The sequence below is a fragment of the Oncorhynchus masou genome, chromosome 2 (assembly GCF_036934945.1).
Source record: "Oncorhynchus masou masou isolate Uvic2021 chromosome 2, UVic_Omas_1.1, whole genome shotgun sequence".
In the NCBI taxonomy this organism is placed as follows: Eukaryota; Metazoa; Chordata; class Actinopteri; order Salmoniformes; family Salmonidae; genus Oncorhynchus; species Oncorhynchus masou.
The window spans coordinates 24,209,156-24,227,911 of record NC_088213.1 but is presented as its reverse complement, the minus strand read 5'-3'; the positions used below and the strand labels follow the sequence as shown (position 1 = coordinate 24,227,911).

At 41.4% G+C, this 18,756-nt stretch overlaps 1 protein-coding gene across 1 annotated transcript in view; it reads right to left on the bottom strand.

The window, feature by feature from the left end:
* Positions 1-7,073: 7,073 nt before the first annotated feature.
* LOC135557211 (TOX high mobility group box family member 3-like) overlaps positions 7,074-18,756 on the bottom strand; it is a 59,812-nt gene continuing 48,129 nt past the window's right edge. The window contains exons 4-7 of the mRNA XM_064990418.1: positions 11,128-11,388; positions 10,644-10,874; positions 9,895-9,975; positions 7,074-9,438 (exon numbers count right to left, since the gene is read on the bottom strand). Of these exons, the coding sequence (XP_064846490.1) occupies positions 8,569-9,438; positions 9,895-9,975; positions 10,644-10,874; positions 11,128-11,388 (1,443 nt within the window). The 3' untranslated portion in view covers positions 7,074-8,568. The remainder of the gene's footprint in view (positions 9,439-9,894; positions 9,976-10,643; positions 10,875-11,127; positions 11,389-18,756) is intronic.

The following is an 18,756-nucleotide window of genomic DNA, read 5'->3' as shown; positions in this document are numbered from 1 at the left end:
TACATATGAGATGAGTATGTAAACAAAGTGGCATAGTTAAAGTGGCTAGTGATACATGTATTACATAAAGATGCAGTAGATGATATAGAGTACAGTATATACGTATACATATGAGATGAATAATGTAGGGTATGTAAACATTATATTAGGTAGCATTGTTTGAAGTAGCTAGTGATATATTTTACATCATTTCCCATCAATTCCCATTATTAAAGTGGCTGGAGTTGAGTCAGTGTGTTGGCAGCAGACACTAAATGTTAGTGGTTGCTGTTTAACAGTCTGATGGCCTTGAGATGAGCTGTTTTTCAGTCTCTCGGTCCCAGCTTTGATGCACCTGTACTGACCTCGCCTTCTGGATGATAGCGGGGTGAACAGGTAGTGGCTCGGGTGGTTGTTGTCCTTGATGATCTTTATGGTCTTCCTGTAACATCGGGTGGTGTAGGTGTCCTGGAGGGCAGGTAGTTTGCCCCCGGTGATGCATTGTGCAGACCTCACTACCCTCTGGAGAACCTTATAGTTGTGGGAGGAGCAGTTGCCGTACCAGGCGGTGATACAGCCTGCCAGGATGCTCTCGATTGTGCATCTGTAGAAGTTTGTGAGTGCTTTTGGTGACAAGCCGAATTTCTTCAGCCTCCTGAGGTTGAAGAGGCGCTGCTGCGCCTTCTTCATGATGCTGTCTGTGTGAGTGGACCAATTCAGTTTGTCTGTGATGTGTATGCCAAGGAACTTAAAACTTACTACCCTCTCCACTACTGTTCCATCGATGTGGATAGGGGGGTGTTCCCTCTGCTGTTTCCTGAAGTCAACAATCATCTCCTTAGTTTTGTTGACATTGAGTGTGAGGTTATTTTCCTGACACCACACCTCCTCCCTGTAGGCCGTCTCGTCGTTGTTGGTAATCAAGCCTACCACTGTTGTGTCGTCCGCAAACTTCATGATTGAGTTGGAGGCGTGCGTGGCCACGCAGTCATGGGTGAACACGGAGTACAGGAGAGGGCTCAGAACGCACCCTTGTGGGGCCCCAGTGTTGAGGATCAGCGAGGTGGAGATGTTGTTGCCTACCCTCACCACCTGGGGGCGGCCCGTCAGGAAGTCCAGTACCCAGTTGCACAGGGCGGGGTCGAGACCCAGGGTCTCGAGCTTGATGACGAGCTTGGAGGGCACTATGGTGTTCAATGCCGAGCTGTAGTCGATGAACAGCATTCTCACATAGGTATTCCTCTTGTCCAGATGGGTTAGTGCAGTGTGCAGTGTGGTTGAGATTGCATCGTCTGTGGACCCATTTGGGCGGTAAGCAAATTGGAGTGGGTCTAGGGTGTCAGGTAGGGTGAAGGTGATATGGTCCTTGACTAGTCTCTCAAAGCACTTCATGATGATGGAAGTGAGTGCTACGGGGCGGTAGTTGTTTTGCTCAGTTACCTTAGCTTTCTTGGGAACAGGAACAATGGTGGCCCCCTTGAAGCATGTGGGAACAGCAGACTGGTATAGGGATTGATTGAATATGTCCGTAAACACACCAGCCAGCTGGTCTGCGCATGCTCTGAGGCTGGGGATGCCGTCTGGGCCTGCAGCCTTGCGAGGGTTAACACGTTTAAATGTTTTACTCACCTCGGCTGCAGTGAAGGAGAGTCCGCATGTGGCCTTCCGTGGCCTCCAACTAGTCTTAAACCAAATGCATGCTTTTCAACCGTTTGCTGCCTGCACCCGCACGCCCGACTAGCATCACCACCCTGGATGGTTCCAACCTAGAATATGTGTACCTATAAGTATCTAGGTGTCTGGCTAGACTGTAAATTCTCCTTCCAGACTCATATCAAACATCTCCAATCTGAAATCAAATCTAGTCGGCTTTCTATATCGCAACAAAGCCTCCTTCACTCACGCCGCCAAACTTACCCTAGTAAAACTGGCTATCCTACCGATCCTCAACTTCGGCGATGTCATCTACAAAATAGCTTCCAATACACTACTCAGCAAACTGGATGCAGTTTATCACAGTGCCATCCGTTTTGTTACTAAAGCACCTTATACCACCCACCACTGCGACCTGTATGCTCTAGTCGGCTGGCCCTCACTACATATTCGGCGCCAGACCAACTGGCTCCAGGTCATCTACAAGTCCATGCTAGGTAAAGCTCCGCCTTATCTCAGTTCACTGGTCGCAATGGCAACACCCACCCGTAGCACGCGCTCCAGCAGGTGGAGCTCACTGATCATCCCTAAAGCCAACACCTCATTTGGCCGCCTTTCCTTCCAGTTCTCTGCTGCCTGTGACTGGAACGAATTGCAAAAATCGCTGAAGTTGGAGACTTTTATCTCCCTCACCAACTTTAAACATCTGCTATTAGAGCAGCTAACCAATCGCTGCAGCTGTACATAGTCTATCGGTAAATAGCCCACCCAATTTACCTACCTCATCCCCATACTGTTTTTATTTATTTACTTTTCTGCTCCTTTGCACACCAGTATCTCTACCTTCACATGACCATCTGATCATTTATCACTCCAGTGTTATTCTGCTAAATTGTAATTATTCGCCTACCTCCTCATGCCTTTTGCACACAATGTATATAGACTCTTTTTTTCTTTTTTTCTACTGTGTTATTGACTTGTTTATTGTTTACTCCATGTGTAACGCTGTGTTGTTGTCTGTTCACACTGCTATGCTTTATCTTGGCCAGGCTGCAGTTGTAAATGAGAACTTGTTCTCAACTAGCCTACCTGGTTAAATAAAAGTGAAAAAAAGGCAGAATCTGAAATGGCAGCCTATTCCCTAAACCCCGAGTTGGTATTCCCTTCGACCTCGCCCAACAATTGGGGAAAACAAACATTCTTTCCCGTTGACCCCCATTGTAAAAGAGCCAACTTCGGCGTAGATTTTTTTGTTATACAGAAATAACAAAAATTGCTGAAAAGCTGCTGTGCTGGTCAATGTAACCAGGTAAGAAATCCCACGAGAAGAGCCCTGTGGTTTCAGGTTTTCGATGTGGAAGACTGGGAACTTGTGGGGACTCGGGGTCCAAGTAGGGAAAACATTTAATCACAGGTAAGACATTTGTTCAGTATAGTCTGTTTGTAACTCCACTCACTACTTGTAGCTTTATAGTCCGTTTGTTTGTGTTGTTGTTCTTGGCTAGCGTGGCTAACTAGGGCGCTGTCACGAAATGGGGCATTAGGGAAGCCCTACAATATTACATTTTTCTAAGGAGTGAGAACGCTTGGGAGCAGGCAATGCTGAAAAGTAATCTTTAGACATGTATTTTTCTTAAATGTAGTTTTTTAATTGACTAAAACAAGCAGACAAAAATAAAATTGCATTTGAAAAAGGTTAGTTTTTGCTGTTATCCAATTGGGTAACCACGGGTTGTTTCACTCACAGGCGGGCTGGGCCGCAACGTTCTATTTAATACCGACTGGCACAATACAGTGTACTAATTTTGAACGGGGTTCACATAGGGCTCTGGTCAAAAGTAATGCGCTACAGATGTAGGATCTTAATTTGAGCCAGTTTGCTATAGCTGGAAAATAATCCTGTCGCGTTGTGAATTATTATGTGGATTATAATTAACTGACATTTTTGGGGGGGTTAATACATTATTTGTAAGGGAAAATCAAATATGAAATCAAGGTGAATTTACAAACTTCAGAAGTCCTTTTAAACCTTAAATACAGTTTTACATTTCCTCTATTGCAGGAAAGTTCTCTTGCAAAAGCGTGATCAATTTAAGATCCTACATCTGTATAAAGGGAATAGGGTGCAATTTCAGACAACCAAAGGCTGCGTGCTTTTTATATTAGACATAGTTTTGATGGGCAAAGTGTCAGTTCAGCAACTCTGCATACCGGAGTTAGAGTCCAAGTCCAGACACAGATATTGGCTGTAGCTTGGGTGTGGGGTATGGTCCAAGCCTACGTGGGTCTGGGTGTTTGGGGGACTAGGAGTCAGTAGCAGCAGGGCTATTGTAATGGCTACATTGTATCTGTGTATTGAACAGGAAAACACAGGACCCAAATAAATCATTCAAATGTAGGGATCATACAGGTTCCACATCTGGCTCCTCAGGCTTCCTCTAACACAAAGCCAAGCATATGAGACATAAGACCCGAATAAGGATGAAGGCAACTGGCTCAGGTTATCCATGAGTCATATAGCCCAGGGATGGGCAACTTTAATGTGGTAGGGGCCACAAAAAATCTGAACGCATAATGAGGGGCCACAGTTGTGAGCAAAACCTTTTAGCAGTCCCTCCTCCTGAGAGAACAGAGCCATTTTTTAAGTTTTAAAGTTATTTTTTTGCACATTTTGTCATGGGGCATAGAGATAATTTAGTAGTTTTAAAGCATGTTTGCTGCAATTCTACACATTTTGCCATAGGGTGGAGAGAATTTACAATTTTATAACTAATTTCATGCAATTCTACTCATTTTTTGTGCTGTTTTACAGCTAATTTCAAAACATTCTACACATTTTTTCACAGGATGGAGAGAAATGTTAGCAGTTTTTGATATGATATCTGAGTGAGACCGACTAATAAAATCAATGGGGGCCCCCGGCAGGTAATTTAACCAAGATTAATAAGTTTAGATAGCTGGTCGCTAGACTAATTTACCAATCAAAAAAAAAATAGCTTACATGGGCTAATTGAGTAACTATCAGTGACTGACAACAAGAGAAAAACTGGTGATTCACAATCAAATTTCTAAATTGTACCTTGTGTATTTGTCACGAATCCCTCTGGAACTTTCATTACACACAGCTGGCCCCTATTCCCAGTGATTAGTAATTGTATAAGTGTGTCCTTGGTTTCCATTGTCCTGTCGATTATTGTTACTATGTCCGTTGGTGCGTGTGAGCACCTGTGCTGTGTGTTTTGGCTTCCATGCCATTGTGGATTGTGCAGATGATTACGGGTCTCGTGTGTTAATCATTGTGCGAGTGTGTTATTTATTTGAGGTACTCCTCACTCTTTTGTTTGGGTTTCAACCCTGTGTTTTTGTATGGTGTTTGTTTGGTCCCTGTGCCTTTACAGGGCACTCCGTAATTTGGGTACAATAAAAAAAACTACTACCTATTCCTGCGTCTGTCTCCTGAATCTCTTTATACCAACGTGACAGAATAGTAGAATACTAACTTATAACAGTAAGTTGAGACCCCGACTGAGTTTTCTTTGTTGTAGAAATTTACCAGAGGGCCTTCAAAAGTTGCCAATTGCTGATATAGCCTAACATATGAATTATTATGTTATGTTTGTTATCAAAACTGCCAAATTGTGAGGAGGGATAATTTATATTAAATGTTGCACTAGCCTACTTCTGCAAAAGTAGATAAATACACTGGTTATGATGTAGTGTAAATGCCTGCAGAAAACCTCAATGGAAGTCCACTGAAAGCAAGTGAAATATATTCAGCTAGGTCTTCAATCTAATCCAGTCAGTCTCCCAAAGAAGACTTACTCAACAGTAATAATTTAAAATGTATGTTGGGGATGTAGGCTACTAACAATGTTTTGAAAATAAATCTGTAATATTTTTATTGAACAGTCCCTAAACTCCCATCCCTGGCTGTGAGATATTTGTCCACACAGTGACCGCAGTGCTGTGGGGTTATGGAATAACAAGGTGCTCCATGCATTATTAATGGAAGCTCGACCATGAATCTGTTTAGAATAATATCAGCCATTTCCCTCCGCCTCATTACTGTGTGGTTTTAAGCATGTGTTTGGTCGCCATGGACACCCCACTCTACAACATTCTCTCTCCCCCCCCACCTCCCTCCACCCACCCTCTCCTATTGAGATTCAGATCATGAACAGCACTTGCTGTTTTTAATTTTCATTTCATCATAAGCGCTTTTAGACTGTTGCTAGAGCTTATTTGCAGTTTTTCTGCAGACCTCTTCAGTACTGCCTTCTGACAGGACAGATGCTGCAATTAATCACGCCGGGCAGAGAAATGGGCATCGTTGCTCCACACAGAGATGAAGAGCCAATCACTACACACTACAGCATCAGCAGCCAGCCCTCAAAACCCAAATTAGAAATGCCTTTTCAAACTAACTAATTGAATACAAAGCCACATTTTGAAAATTATATCAATCGGTGGTATAAAATATGCATGAGTTTTATTTCACAATTTTTTTTCCAGGTCCAGATTTATTTCACAATTGGTTTATGATACGTAGTCTAATGGCTTTTCTGCTCATTGTGGATATATGATAATTATTGTTTGCCAGTCTTCCCTCCCCCACTCATTCACCATGTTGATGTAAGCTCAGAGCCCCCTGATGATTGGGGCGGCAGGGTATCCTAGTGGTTAGAGCGTTGGACTAGTAACCTGAAGGTTGCAAGTTCAAATCCCCGAGCTGAAAAGGTACAAATCTGTCGTTCTGCCCCTGAACAGGCAGTTAACCCACTGTTCCTAGGCCGTCATTGAAAATAAAAATGTGTTCTTAACTGACTGGCCTAGTTAAATAAGATACCATTTAAAAAATGATAGGCTATCTTAGAAATAAAGTAGTTAATATGTGGTGGTACAAAACGGTTAGTTCCTGGTGAAGAAAGAGTCAGAATCCAAAAACATTTGACTGAGACAAGCACCAGTTACATGCTGACTCTTTCCAGTCTCAACACTGTTTGTTTGACACAGTTACAATGGCTGGTACTCCATGTTGAAATCACAGAGAAACATATACAAACTATAATAATGGCAACAGGAGAAGTAGGTTTTATATCCCTGCATCGTTATTATTATTATTAAACGTCTTATTTACTCCATATAAAGCATACATATCACTTTTTTTTAAATGATCTTGAAATAATTCTATACATAAATATTGTTTTTCTTTTCACATTTTTCAAAAATAAAGGAGACTTCATACAAAATTATGGCTAATATCATGGCTTATAGTATAATAGAGTATAATATCATGGCTTATAGTATAATAGAGTATAATATCATGGCTAATTATACTATTATGGCTAATAGTATAATAGATGGAATGTCTCTGGTTGTGTTTTCATTTAAACTCAAATGTTAAATTAAATGTCCTATTAAGAGCTCAAAAACAAGTAGAATATTCATACTAAAATGCATTTATTCTATGGACAGTTTTAAGAAAGCAGTTGGATTTTTATCTGTAAGCAAAATACAAACAAATTAATTGTTGCTATTATAACTCATAAAAAAGTATAAAAGAGCAGAAATGCACTACGTGATATAGTAATCATACAGGTCATTTTACCAATGTTTTAATTACAGCCTCACATATTAAAACTTTACAACAGGTGATATGAAAAATGTACAACGCTTCTCTTTTCATCATGGATATATCACTTCATCTGGCAAGAAAATACCCTCATTGCCTTTTCAATTGGCTCTGACAGTGCAACAAAGTGTCTGCTACTTCTTCTGTTTACTTTTGATAAGTTTTGTAGTATCAAGGAGTACGTAGTGTAAAAATACATCAATCAATCATGAAACCATCAACCTTGATCGTGGCATGTTTCATTTACCATAAAATATCCCCTTTATCACACCAAATAAAAACATAATTTAATTCTTAAACATCTGAGGTAAAAACAAAGACATAAAAGGAGGATTTTTTGGAGTGCCAGTTTTACACACACTTTTTGAACAAATGGGTATTTTAGTGGAAAGAGGAGGTCCCCAACTCTACAAAACACTTACAGCAGGTTACATTTACAGTTTGATGACATAAATGATCTTATGGCAGTATATGTCTCTGTCTGTCCATTCCTCCATTCCTCCATCCAGCAACCCCCACAATCCCCCATCCCCAAGACATTTTTCAGTTCCCTTTTTCCTTAAGATATTGTCTCTTGCCTTCATGCCATAGGATGAATGCACTCAGATATCACATTGGCCTGAAATGCATGATGGTTTAATGGAGAGTTTCCTTGAGACAATTTGTTAAACAGTTACATCTGCAGGAATGTAGGGCAAGAGAAAAATGGGAAAAAGGTAGAAAGTCTCATAATATACTGGCCAGTGTGGAAACAAGTTTAATGTGTGGGTTACTGGTCTCCAGTATTGTACCTGTAAGTCATTCAGTTCAGGTGTTCTTCTCTGGGAGAGGTTAGAGCTGCAAAACAAAAAGCCTGTTGAAATCCATTCATTGTGTCCAGTAGTTGGGCTGAAATGACAACTTTGACCTCATAAATAAAGCTTTATCATTAAATAAAAACAGGGCATTCCTTCCCCTGTGTGAGTCAGGTACACCAGTCCTTTCACAAATGTGCCCAAAGTCAGTTTTGAATTGACAATTGAGCGGAGAAAGACAAACAAACAAACAATAAACAATCAATGGGCATTTGCCTACCGACTTATCCTCATAGCGCAGCCTATTTTATAGACAAAATCCAGCTAAGTTATCTGCCCCTTTACACGTCTACGTAGGTATTCATATCCGTCTATAACAATGGACAAGTTCTTTGTAAAACATTCTAATTCTTACACACTTCTTAAGTGCAACTTAGAAAAGCAACGTGGAAATTATGCTTTTATTTCTATTCCTCTTCTTTGAGATAAGATATCTTCCATTCATTTGGCTCAGTAGATGGAGACCTGGGACAGAACCTGGGCGTGGGCCTGGATCTGGGAGGGGTGTGGCTGCTGGGGAGCGGGTTGGGGACTGCCCATGGAGGCTGAGCCCCCCACAGATTGAGGTGTGCTGGGTGAGTGTTGTGGTGGGGAACACTGGGACTGGTGCTGTTGCTGCTGTTGTTGGAGATGCTGCTGCATCTGCTGCTGGTGAAGCTGCTGCATCTGCATCTGGTGGAGTTGCAGTTGCTGTTGCTGCATATCATGCCTCTGCTGCTGCTGCTGCTGCTGCTGTTGTTGTTGTTGCTGCTGTTGTTGTTGTTGCTGCTGCTGTTGCTGTATGTTGTGTTGCTGCAGCTGCTGCTGGAGGTGGTGCTGGAAATGCTGATGCTGCATCTGCTGCTGGATCTGCTGGTGGTGCATCTGCTGCTGCTGCATCTGGTGGTGCTGCAGATGTTGCTGCATCTGCTGCTGCTGTGTTTGCTGCTGCTGCAGCTGCTGCATGTGCCCCCCCACACCACCCTGCATGGGCGGGCTCATCTGGGACACCGTGGGCTGGGCCCCGGCCACCATGGCCCCTCCTCCACCACCTCCACCCATCTGGTTCAGCAGCTGGGATGGCACACCGTTGGTCATGTTCTGGTGCTGCACCGTCACCGAGGTCACGATCTGGTTGCCCCCCAGCCTCATCTGCAGCGGCTTGGGGGCGATGGCCCGTGGCATGCCGTTCTGAAGAGCCTGGGCCATGGAGGACATGGAGGACATGGACGGGTGCTGGGAGAGTGGGGAAGGGAGCATCAGACCTGGGGACAGGCTGGTGGAGGCCAGGGTCTGCTGGACTGAACGGATGGTCTGAGCCTCTGCTGATTCCTGGGCAGCCTGGGAAGTGAAACAACAGTATGTTAGATACAGACTAGGAATGGACACTAGACTTACTCACAAAATAAATGTTTATTTCGACAATAGCCTGAGGTAACAACGTAAAGCTATAAATCCTCTAACTTTCTAAGATTGCCATCTTGAAAAGATTCAGGATCTGCATGCAGCTCGTGCAGGAAGATTTGAATATCTAAGTTTACTACTTGTCACAATGAAATTCAAATCAAATCAATGTTTCTTTTGTCACATGCGCAGGATACTGCTCGTATAAGCGGTACAGTGAAATGCAGCACTCCTCAACAATGCAGTACAAATATCAATATCAATTATAATCAAGTCAAATCAAAAATATAACAAGTCAGAAATAAAAACTAGGGGTCTTAGGCTTCTTCCCAGCAGTTCACACTTCTGTAAATGTAAATGTAAATGTAAAAGTGAAAGAAAGCAGTGTCTCACCTTTGAAACCAGACTGGCGCGGTAGGCAGCGAGGGCTTTTAAATATTCCTTTTTAGCAGCCTCTGTTTTGCTTTTATAGCCCTGTTATGACAAGACGGACAGGTGTGAATGACAGGTGATAAACAAATGATCACTCTGTAAAGAGATACAACATATAAATGCAGGCATAGGCAGCACAATATAACTGACTAAACAGCCTTCTACTTTTGATGTCTATATTCATTGATTTATTTTTGTAGCTCTCGACATTGATTGGGAAAATAGTGGGCAGGAGAAATTATACAATCTGACTTCATGCATCCCCTTAGAGCAATTACTGCTAATTACTGATCATCATGCATTTGCTTCTCAATCAGATATAAAAGTCAAGGGCCAGTATTCACAAAGCATCTCAGAGTAGAAGTGCTCATTCAGGATCTGGTAAGTCTCCCCTGTCCTGTTCATATATAATCGTATTCAGTATGATCTAAAAGGCTAAACTGATTCCATATCAACACTCCTAGTCTGAGATGCTAGGGCTGTGTTTACACAGGCATCCCAATTCAGATTAGTTTTTTCTTCCACTAATTGGTCTTTTGATTAATCACAGATCTTTTCACATCAGATCTTTTTCAGAGCTGAAGATCAGAATTGATCTGAAAAAAAAGATCAGAATTGGGCTGCCTGTGTAAACACAGCCTTTGTGAATGCAGACCCAGTGGTGTAAATGTCATAGTGTAGGATTGCCCTGACAGATAATGATGGATTACCTGCTTCTGTTCCTCTCCCAAGCCATCCCACATGGAGGCCACTATCTTGGAAACCTCTCCGAAGGTGGCGTTGGGGTTTTGACCCTTAATGGCGGCCTGTGTGTCTCTGAAGAACAGGGCGTAGGCTGAAACTGGCTTCTGGGGCTCATTGGGGTCCTTCTTCTTCTTCTTCTTGGGGGTCTTGGGCTTCTTCCCAGCATCTGGTGCTGGGCGCTTTTCTCCTGCCATTACCTGTTACAAGAAGAGTGATCTGGTTTAGACAGATGAATGTAATTCAATGGTGACTTGTGGTAGTGCCAGAGGAATGTGCATGTGACACTTTACTAACACAACCACCTTCAACAAATGCATATGAATATCAAGCAGTCACTGTGCTATTCAATCAGGTCTATTTCACACTAAAGTGAGCACAGTTTTAGTGCAGTCTTCTTTAAAATGTGTTTTTAATTAATTTATTTTATTTCATAGAGTTTTCCTCACTCACCCTATTGTCCTGGTCTTGGTCGTCCTCGTTGATAGAGCTGGAGGGTGAGGGTGTGGCCGACTTGCTGGCTGGTGGTGAGGGCGAAGTATGGGGGATTTTGGGTCCTGTCATGTTCAAGCCTAGCTGGGCACTGAGCTGGGACTGGTTGATGGTGGTCAGCTGGTTCCGGGACATCATACCATGGGGGTTGTTCATGCTGATGATGGATCTCATGACCATGGCGGGGTTAGGGGGGTACTGGCGGAGGTGGCCCTGCATGTTCTGAATCAGAGGAGAAAGAGAGGGAAAGCATCTTGTAAGAGACTGTACTGTATCTGTAGCCTGGTCCCAGATATGTTTGTGCTATATAGCTATTTGTTTGGCATGACAACCAAATAGGAGTTGGCTATACAGCACAAACATATATTGGACCAGAGCATAACAGAACAAAAATCTGGTCATCACATTCTTCCAGACTGTCACATGGCCACAATGCATCACATAACATAAAACATGGCCCTGGGTCTTTAACTTCTCCCATTATCAACTATGATGAATTATCTTGAAACCTGAGTAGCCAGTTTGATCTGCCATTAATAAATAGCTTCACAGCTCAATTGATACAGTTCACAACACTCTATTGTATGGACATCTGTGGCACAGCTTTGACTGCTCAGACCCTGGTGTATAATGGACTGAGTTAGTACCCTTGAGATAGTTAGGCTACATAACCTCAAATGCCAGGACAAAAAAAATAAAGATTGTGCAAGTCACGATTTGTATGCACAATGACTACCTCGAAAACATTTTGGATTTAATGCCCATACAACAAATAAAAATGTTATACATTTCTGTGAAATCTGACATTTTGAAGGTAATAAATTTGCCCTAGCTGGCAGATGGGGGCCCAAATGATACCTTCTCCATTATGTTTAAAGATGAAATGCTATCTGCTGGCAGGTTTCATAGATCATACTTTAACTGCCAAGGAGTGAAAATATATTTATATATAATCAACTCTATAAATCAACTGTCTGAAGGGATACGATTGGCGTGTCATGGGCATTTTTCTTCCTCTTTATACAACGCTGAGTATATGATACCATCAATACCATCTTCATATTTTCTAATATATCTTCCAGATAAAACATTATGGTTTTCAAAATCTCTTTGTGTAAAGGGAGAGGTAGAGATGTTTGCATTGAGAATTCCACTGAGGATGGAATTACATGGCCTGTCATTCTCTCAGAGTGGAGAATGATCAGGGATGCAGCGGAGCTGACAGGGAATAGTGAAAAATAACCAAACACAACAAAAATGTGATTTGTTTAGGAGGTGTGTGTGTGTTTGTGTGGTGTGTGTGTGTGTGTGTGTGTGTGTGTGTGTGTGTGTGTGTGTGTGTGTGTGTGTGTGTGTGTGTGTGTGTGTGTGTGTGTGTGTGTGTGTGTGTGTGTGTGTGTGTGTGTGTGTGTTCGTGTGTTCTCCCTGAGTAACATCCATCTGGTATTCAGCAGCAGCACAAACTCCATCTCTCCCAACATCAACACATCATATACCCACACACCTTGCTTTATTGAGAGAACCTTACGAACCCTGTCTTCAAAACAATATTCAAACACCTTCACAGAATAGAAACATATTGAATTTACAATCCATTTGTCTCCCATCTTTCTTATGTGCCATGTCTACTACCTATCATAAATCAGTCTACAAGGCAGATATGTATTCAATGTTTACATAGAAATACTCCACCAGAGACAGAATAGAATACAATTTAATGATGCAAACATGCAAACCATTCAATTCGCTCTTTGAATAAATAGTGAAATAAAACATGCCAACCTTTCAATTCGCTCTTTGAATAAATAGTGAAATAAAACATGCCAACCATTCAATTCACTCTTTGAATAAATGGTGAAATAAACTCGAGCAATGGGATAACGATGTAATATTGATTTACATATCTTCAGTTTTCAAATGTTCCACTTGATGTGTAAGTCTCATTGTCACCTCCAGTAGTGAGCTACAGTAAGTTAGTGCTCTGAGTGACTCTCTGCTCATTGAGAGCATCACAGATGAAACACACTGAGCTCTTTAGCCATGACCATCTGTGTAACAACATTTCAACACAATATCACAATAATGCAATATCACTTAGAGCAATGACACATCATGCCATTTGTGTCAAATGTTGAGTTTTCTTAATAACAGCTATGGCTCTGCCCTATTCAAAGATCGTTTGCCTTTCAAAATGTATCTTGTGTTTGCTGGCTTTAGGGATAGCTGGCCTTTTTGTAAATGGGTTTGTGGTGAAATAGCTTACACTAGTGTTACAATAATATCACCAAACCCAGATTGCTATACAGACTATAGTGGTATAATATTATAAACTTGACTGGTGGCTATAAATACATCTACGGCTATTTTCTTCAGCTCACAACCACTTACCTAAAAGAGTGAGTGATTAATGTAATCTATATGAAAAATATATATATTTGCTATGCAACTACAGTGTAAAAAAAAGTACCATGTATGTAAAATGTGTGTAACATATATGCTGTATGTAACAAAAAAGCTGTACAAACAAAGTTTGAAGAGGAGTGAGTGATTATAGAGTAGGCGAACATACCCTAGCTTAGGCCTAATGTTAACACATCTATGTTAAGCATACTATCAAAACACCCCTGGATAATACTAGTCCCTGAGAAAGGTCTACAGTGGCTATGATTGTAATGTGTGAATCTGCAACAAGTCTGTTAATTTATGTCCTTCTGTCCTCTCAGTTGCATTTTAATTAGAATATTGTGTGCGTCCCAAATGGCACCCTATTCTTTATATAGTGCACTACTTTTAACCAGGGCCCATAGTGCACTATGTAGGGAATAGGTTGCCTTTGGGACGCAGATTTGTCTGCAGTCACAGCAGACATCTAAGAAGATAGCTTGATAGTCATCATAAATCTGTAAATAAGTCCTTATCTTGAATGCACAGTGGCCAGATGTGACAAGCGGGGCAGCAGGTAGCCTAGTGGTTCGCGCGTTGGACCTGTAACCGAACGGTTGCTGGATCGAATCCCCGAGCTGACAAGGTAAAAATCTGTCATTCTGCCCCTGAACAAGGCAGTTAACCCACTGTTCCTAGGCTGTCATTGTAAATAAGAATGTGTTCTTAACTGACTTGCCTAACTAAATAAAGGTCAAATAAATAAAAAATCCCTATCAGGCTCCATGCAGCTTGTGTGTTTGTATACATGGCCATGTGTATCAAACACAAGTAAACCTAGAGTCTATGCAATCTACTCTCCAATCAATATGGCTTTGTGAAGGAAATCTTGAGATGGAGACTCTCAACATCTATGCCTTTTAAAAAACCTCAAGCTCAAGGAGCCAGCAACTCACGTGTACCTGTCAAGCTGTCACAAGCATATTGGCTTGTTTGATAGAAGGTTGTTGGCTTTGACTACACATCCTATCCTCTCCCCTGCACCAAAGCATCCCAACAACTATGTATAAGATGCAATAAAAAACCCAACAATAGCCGAGACCCTTCCACAACACACTGGCTAATAAACACAGCAGCTGGACTGAAAATGCAACATTACTCATTCAGAAGTACCAGAGATAAAATCTCAATAGCAGTGATGTCAATGAAAAGAGCCTTACGTCTGTTCTTGAAGATATTGGAATCAGAATTTGAGGAGGTGGGGAATTTAACAGGCTGAAAAGAATGTTAACAAGTTAAATTTCCATTCAATCAACGACAGAGGCTCTTGGAAATGTTCCATTGCAGAAGAGGGGTAAAATCATCTATATGGTAATTATAAGGATGAGTCCCCCAGTAACTTTCGCCAGCATGAAAGGTCAGTCCTATTAAAGATAGTTTATCAGTCCTCTGCACATAGTCCTTTACTGCATGTGCTTTTAAACGGGTACATCTTATTTTCTTACTCCTCCCTTTTCGGCTCCCTGGCCGCAGAACCTTGGTGCTTAAGCCAAATGAGAAAAATGGAATTTAGAATGCTGGTAAAGGCTATAATAGCATGAAGATAAATTGTTTTTCGACTCCTCTCTCCCCGGTCTCTGGCTTTAACAAACCTCACAGTATACTGCTGTGCATATACACAGTCACAGTCCGTCCACTGACTAACCCCTCTCCATCCAACCTCCAAGCCCAAAAACAAAATCTTCCCTTCCACACTCCCATTTTACCTGACCTTGAAGGGCTACACATCCCCTTCCCCTTCTCCCGCTCCCCCATAAATGCCCTCCCCCAAAACCCTTCCTTCCCCCATTTCTCCCGGTGCACTGTGGGTATTTAAAACTTGTTCAACATGATATCATTTCATTTCAAGTGCTGGCTGCCTAAGAAAACTAAATTACAGAATCAATCATACAGAAGGTCAGGCTGAGACTTCATTACAAGTATTGCATGCCTGCATGAATATCTTTCATTTCTGACTGACCAAATATGTCACAACATCTGTCTGGCTGAAAGTAAAAAGAGAAAAGAAACAGGATGAAGAAAACAATGAGAAAAAAATCCACTCTCTGAAATGGATGTACAACTGATGTCAGTGCTACTCAGCTTGGAAGGAAGATAAGAGAGTGTAAAAAAAACATTGTTTCTGCAACACTGGTCATATTTTCATTTTATTCAAGACAGTCGTTTGTGACGGGTCAGAATCTAGAGGATTAGATTCATAGACTATCTGTACACTATCAGGGAGTAATTAACATACTGTACATACAGTCAGCTACAAATCCCCAGGTCAGACCAAATTGCATGGCATTACTGGGTGTTGGCTATAGAGAAAAACAACTGTCGATGAATGTACTAGTCTAGCTGGCTAAATGTTTAGGGTGAACGTAGCGCAAATGATGCAGATTAGATTCCTACTGACTTGGCAAATAGTCCGTATGTATTCATGTAAATACAATAAACATGCATCTTTGCATCAATTTTGGGCAACAAACTAAGAAAGATACATGACTCCATATTAATTTCTATTCAAACGGGATATTTGGGCTATTTCTAACCCAATTATGAAGATGTGACACGTAGAGGGGACCTTTTTATAGACAGCCATATCCACCCATACTTTCGTTACAAGGGAGGAAACATGGGAAAAGTCTAACTCTGTGCAAGGATACTGTAGAGAAGACAGAGATATTTTCAGAAATAGCACCCAGGGGCCTGTGCAGTGCATCGTAGAGAGCGAAAGAGAGAGAGAGAGAATGAGAGAGAAAAAGAAAGCGAGAATGAAGGAAACTCTAAATAAATAGAGACTGGCAGTTCCACCTCCAATAGTATTTGGCACTATTGACAAAGACCAAATCACAAATCAGGAGGACACATGCTGCGAGACACAAATGACAGTCAGAAGCTTGTTAGGAGAGCAGATTCAATAAATAATGACTTGCTTTCTGCCAGCCCACAGACATGTATTTCTCTTTGTAGAACCATAGCATCTGTGGCCAATTTGCAAGACATACATGGAGCATTAGGGGAAAGGAATTAGTGGAACACTTGGCAGAGCAACTACATGGAGGGGGGATTTGAAAATGGTACAGGTACATTGTACACCCATTGTTTGTTTTTTTGTCGTGGTGGTGTAGCGAGAGGCTATCACAGTTACGAATTATCCACTACCACAGAGCTAAGAGAACAGAGAAAACTATTTGGGGAATATGAAAACTGTGGCTGGTTGGGAAACGTACTTACTATGTTTGCATGGTTTATTTATATGTCCTTGCAGACGTTTCAAATAAGAGATATACAACAGTGTAGTGTACATAATGTTGTCCCCCAATGTCATTCCACTGACAAAATGAACCTAAAATGTAATAACACTTTCATAAACACTGTATAGTTCATTAAAATAGTTACTTCCCTCGACCCTTTTCAAATCTCAAACCAAAGACAACGGCATAGATCAATGTAATTTCCCTGCGTTGTCTCTGTGTTCAGGACTTTTAGGGATCAACCCCATATCCAGAACATAATGGAGTTCACGGTCAGTAAGCCTTTCTGCCTTTCTGTCTGTGGTACAATGTTTGCTGAGTGATAAAGGAGCAGAGCAGTGTGCAACAGTCTCCCAGTGACAATGCCACGAGGCAAAGGAGCATAAACCTCACATTCTTTCCCTGTAGTTTTAATAGTCTCTCCTTACAATCAGAGACATGAGCCATGCAAATGGTGTTAAAGAGGAATAATGTTGGAGAATCAAATCTAATCCTCCACCAAGTCGTGAGAACAGTCAGGACTGTAATTGTGTCAAGGTTCCGTTTCTTCTCCAGATGTAAAAAAGCTTAACTGACCATGAAATGAAAATTCTTTAGGCAAAAGCCTTCCGGGGCTCGCTTATGCAGCACAGATATTTTAAAAGCTGCAATTATTTTACATGCCAGCAGCATGGAAGGGAGGAAAAAAGGCAATGAAATGTTAAAGCGCCTGCCCATATCGGAATGTAAATACATATTCTGTAATATCATACACTGTATGTGATTCACCATATGTGTCTGGTTTAAAAGTGGGGGGTCGGAAATACATTTTTACATGCATAATATGGCTAAAACTATCATGATATTTTTGTTCAATGTAATGATTGTTTTGCAGTTCACCACCCAAAAAACACAGCATCAATATCATCTTTCTGCTTATAATGCTTTTTGCTTCCATATTTTCTTCCTATAATGATCCCATATTACTGTGATAGTGTCAGCGAGTGACATTTCCACATTTCCTTCTCAATGCATTTCATCCTCAATGGCATTTAAGAAAGCTTTTTCTATCAAAATGTTTTAAATCTATAACATTGAACTCTATCAACATACAGAAAGTGATGACTGGGTTCTGGAACCATTCCACATTCTCTCATCCACATCAATGGACAGGAAGGCTAAGCTGGAGATCCATTCATTGACTCCCTTTCTAAGTACTCACACCAAAGGTTAATTCTAGTAGCATCGTGATATTTAACCAAATACAAAACCTGTGATTCGGGAACTCAAACAAAGCTCTGTCTGTCAGTTGACTGGGTGCATTCAGGCTCTGAACATAACAACATGTAGATAAAGGCATGGAAACACATCATGTGACAGTGGAGGGGACAGGACAGGACAGAATGATGCATGAGCATCTACAGAACAGGGTTTCTGGAACCAACATACATAATACTGTATACGGGCCCATGAAACCGTTGCACTTTTAGGGGACTCACTTTCATCACTCCCTGGAGGGGCAAAAATACATTGTGCCATCATGCCCATGATCCATTCATATATTTTCCAATTACAAAGAGGGTTATTTTTGTAGGCTTTGTTTTTCCTTTATAAACCCAAACAGAATTCAGTATTTACAGTGCCTTGCAAAAGTATTCGGCTCCCTTGAACTTTGCGACCTTTTGCCACATTTCAGGCTTCAAACATAAAGATATAAAACTGTATTTTTTTGTGAAGAATCAACAACAAGTGGGACACAATCATGAAGTGGAACGACATTTATTGGATATTTCAAACTTTTTTAACAAATCAAAAACTGAAAAATTGGCCGTGCAAAATTATTCAGCCCCCTTAAGTTAATACTTTGTAGCGCCACCTTTTGCTGCGATTACAGCTGTAAGTCGCTTGGGGCATGTCTCTATCAGTTTTG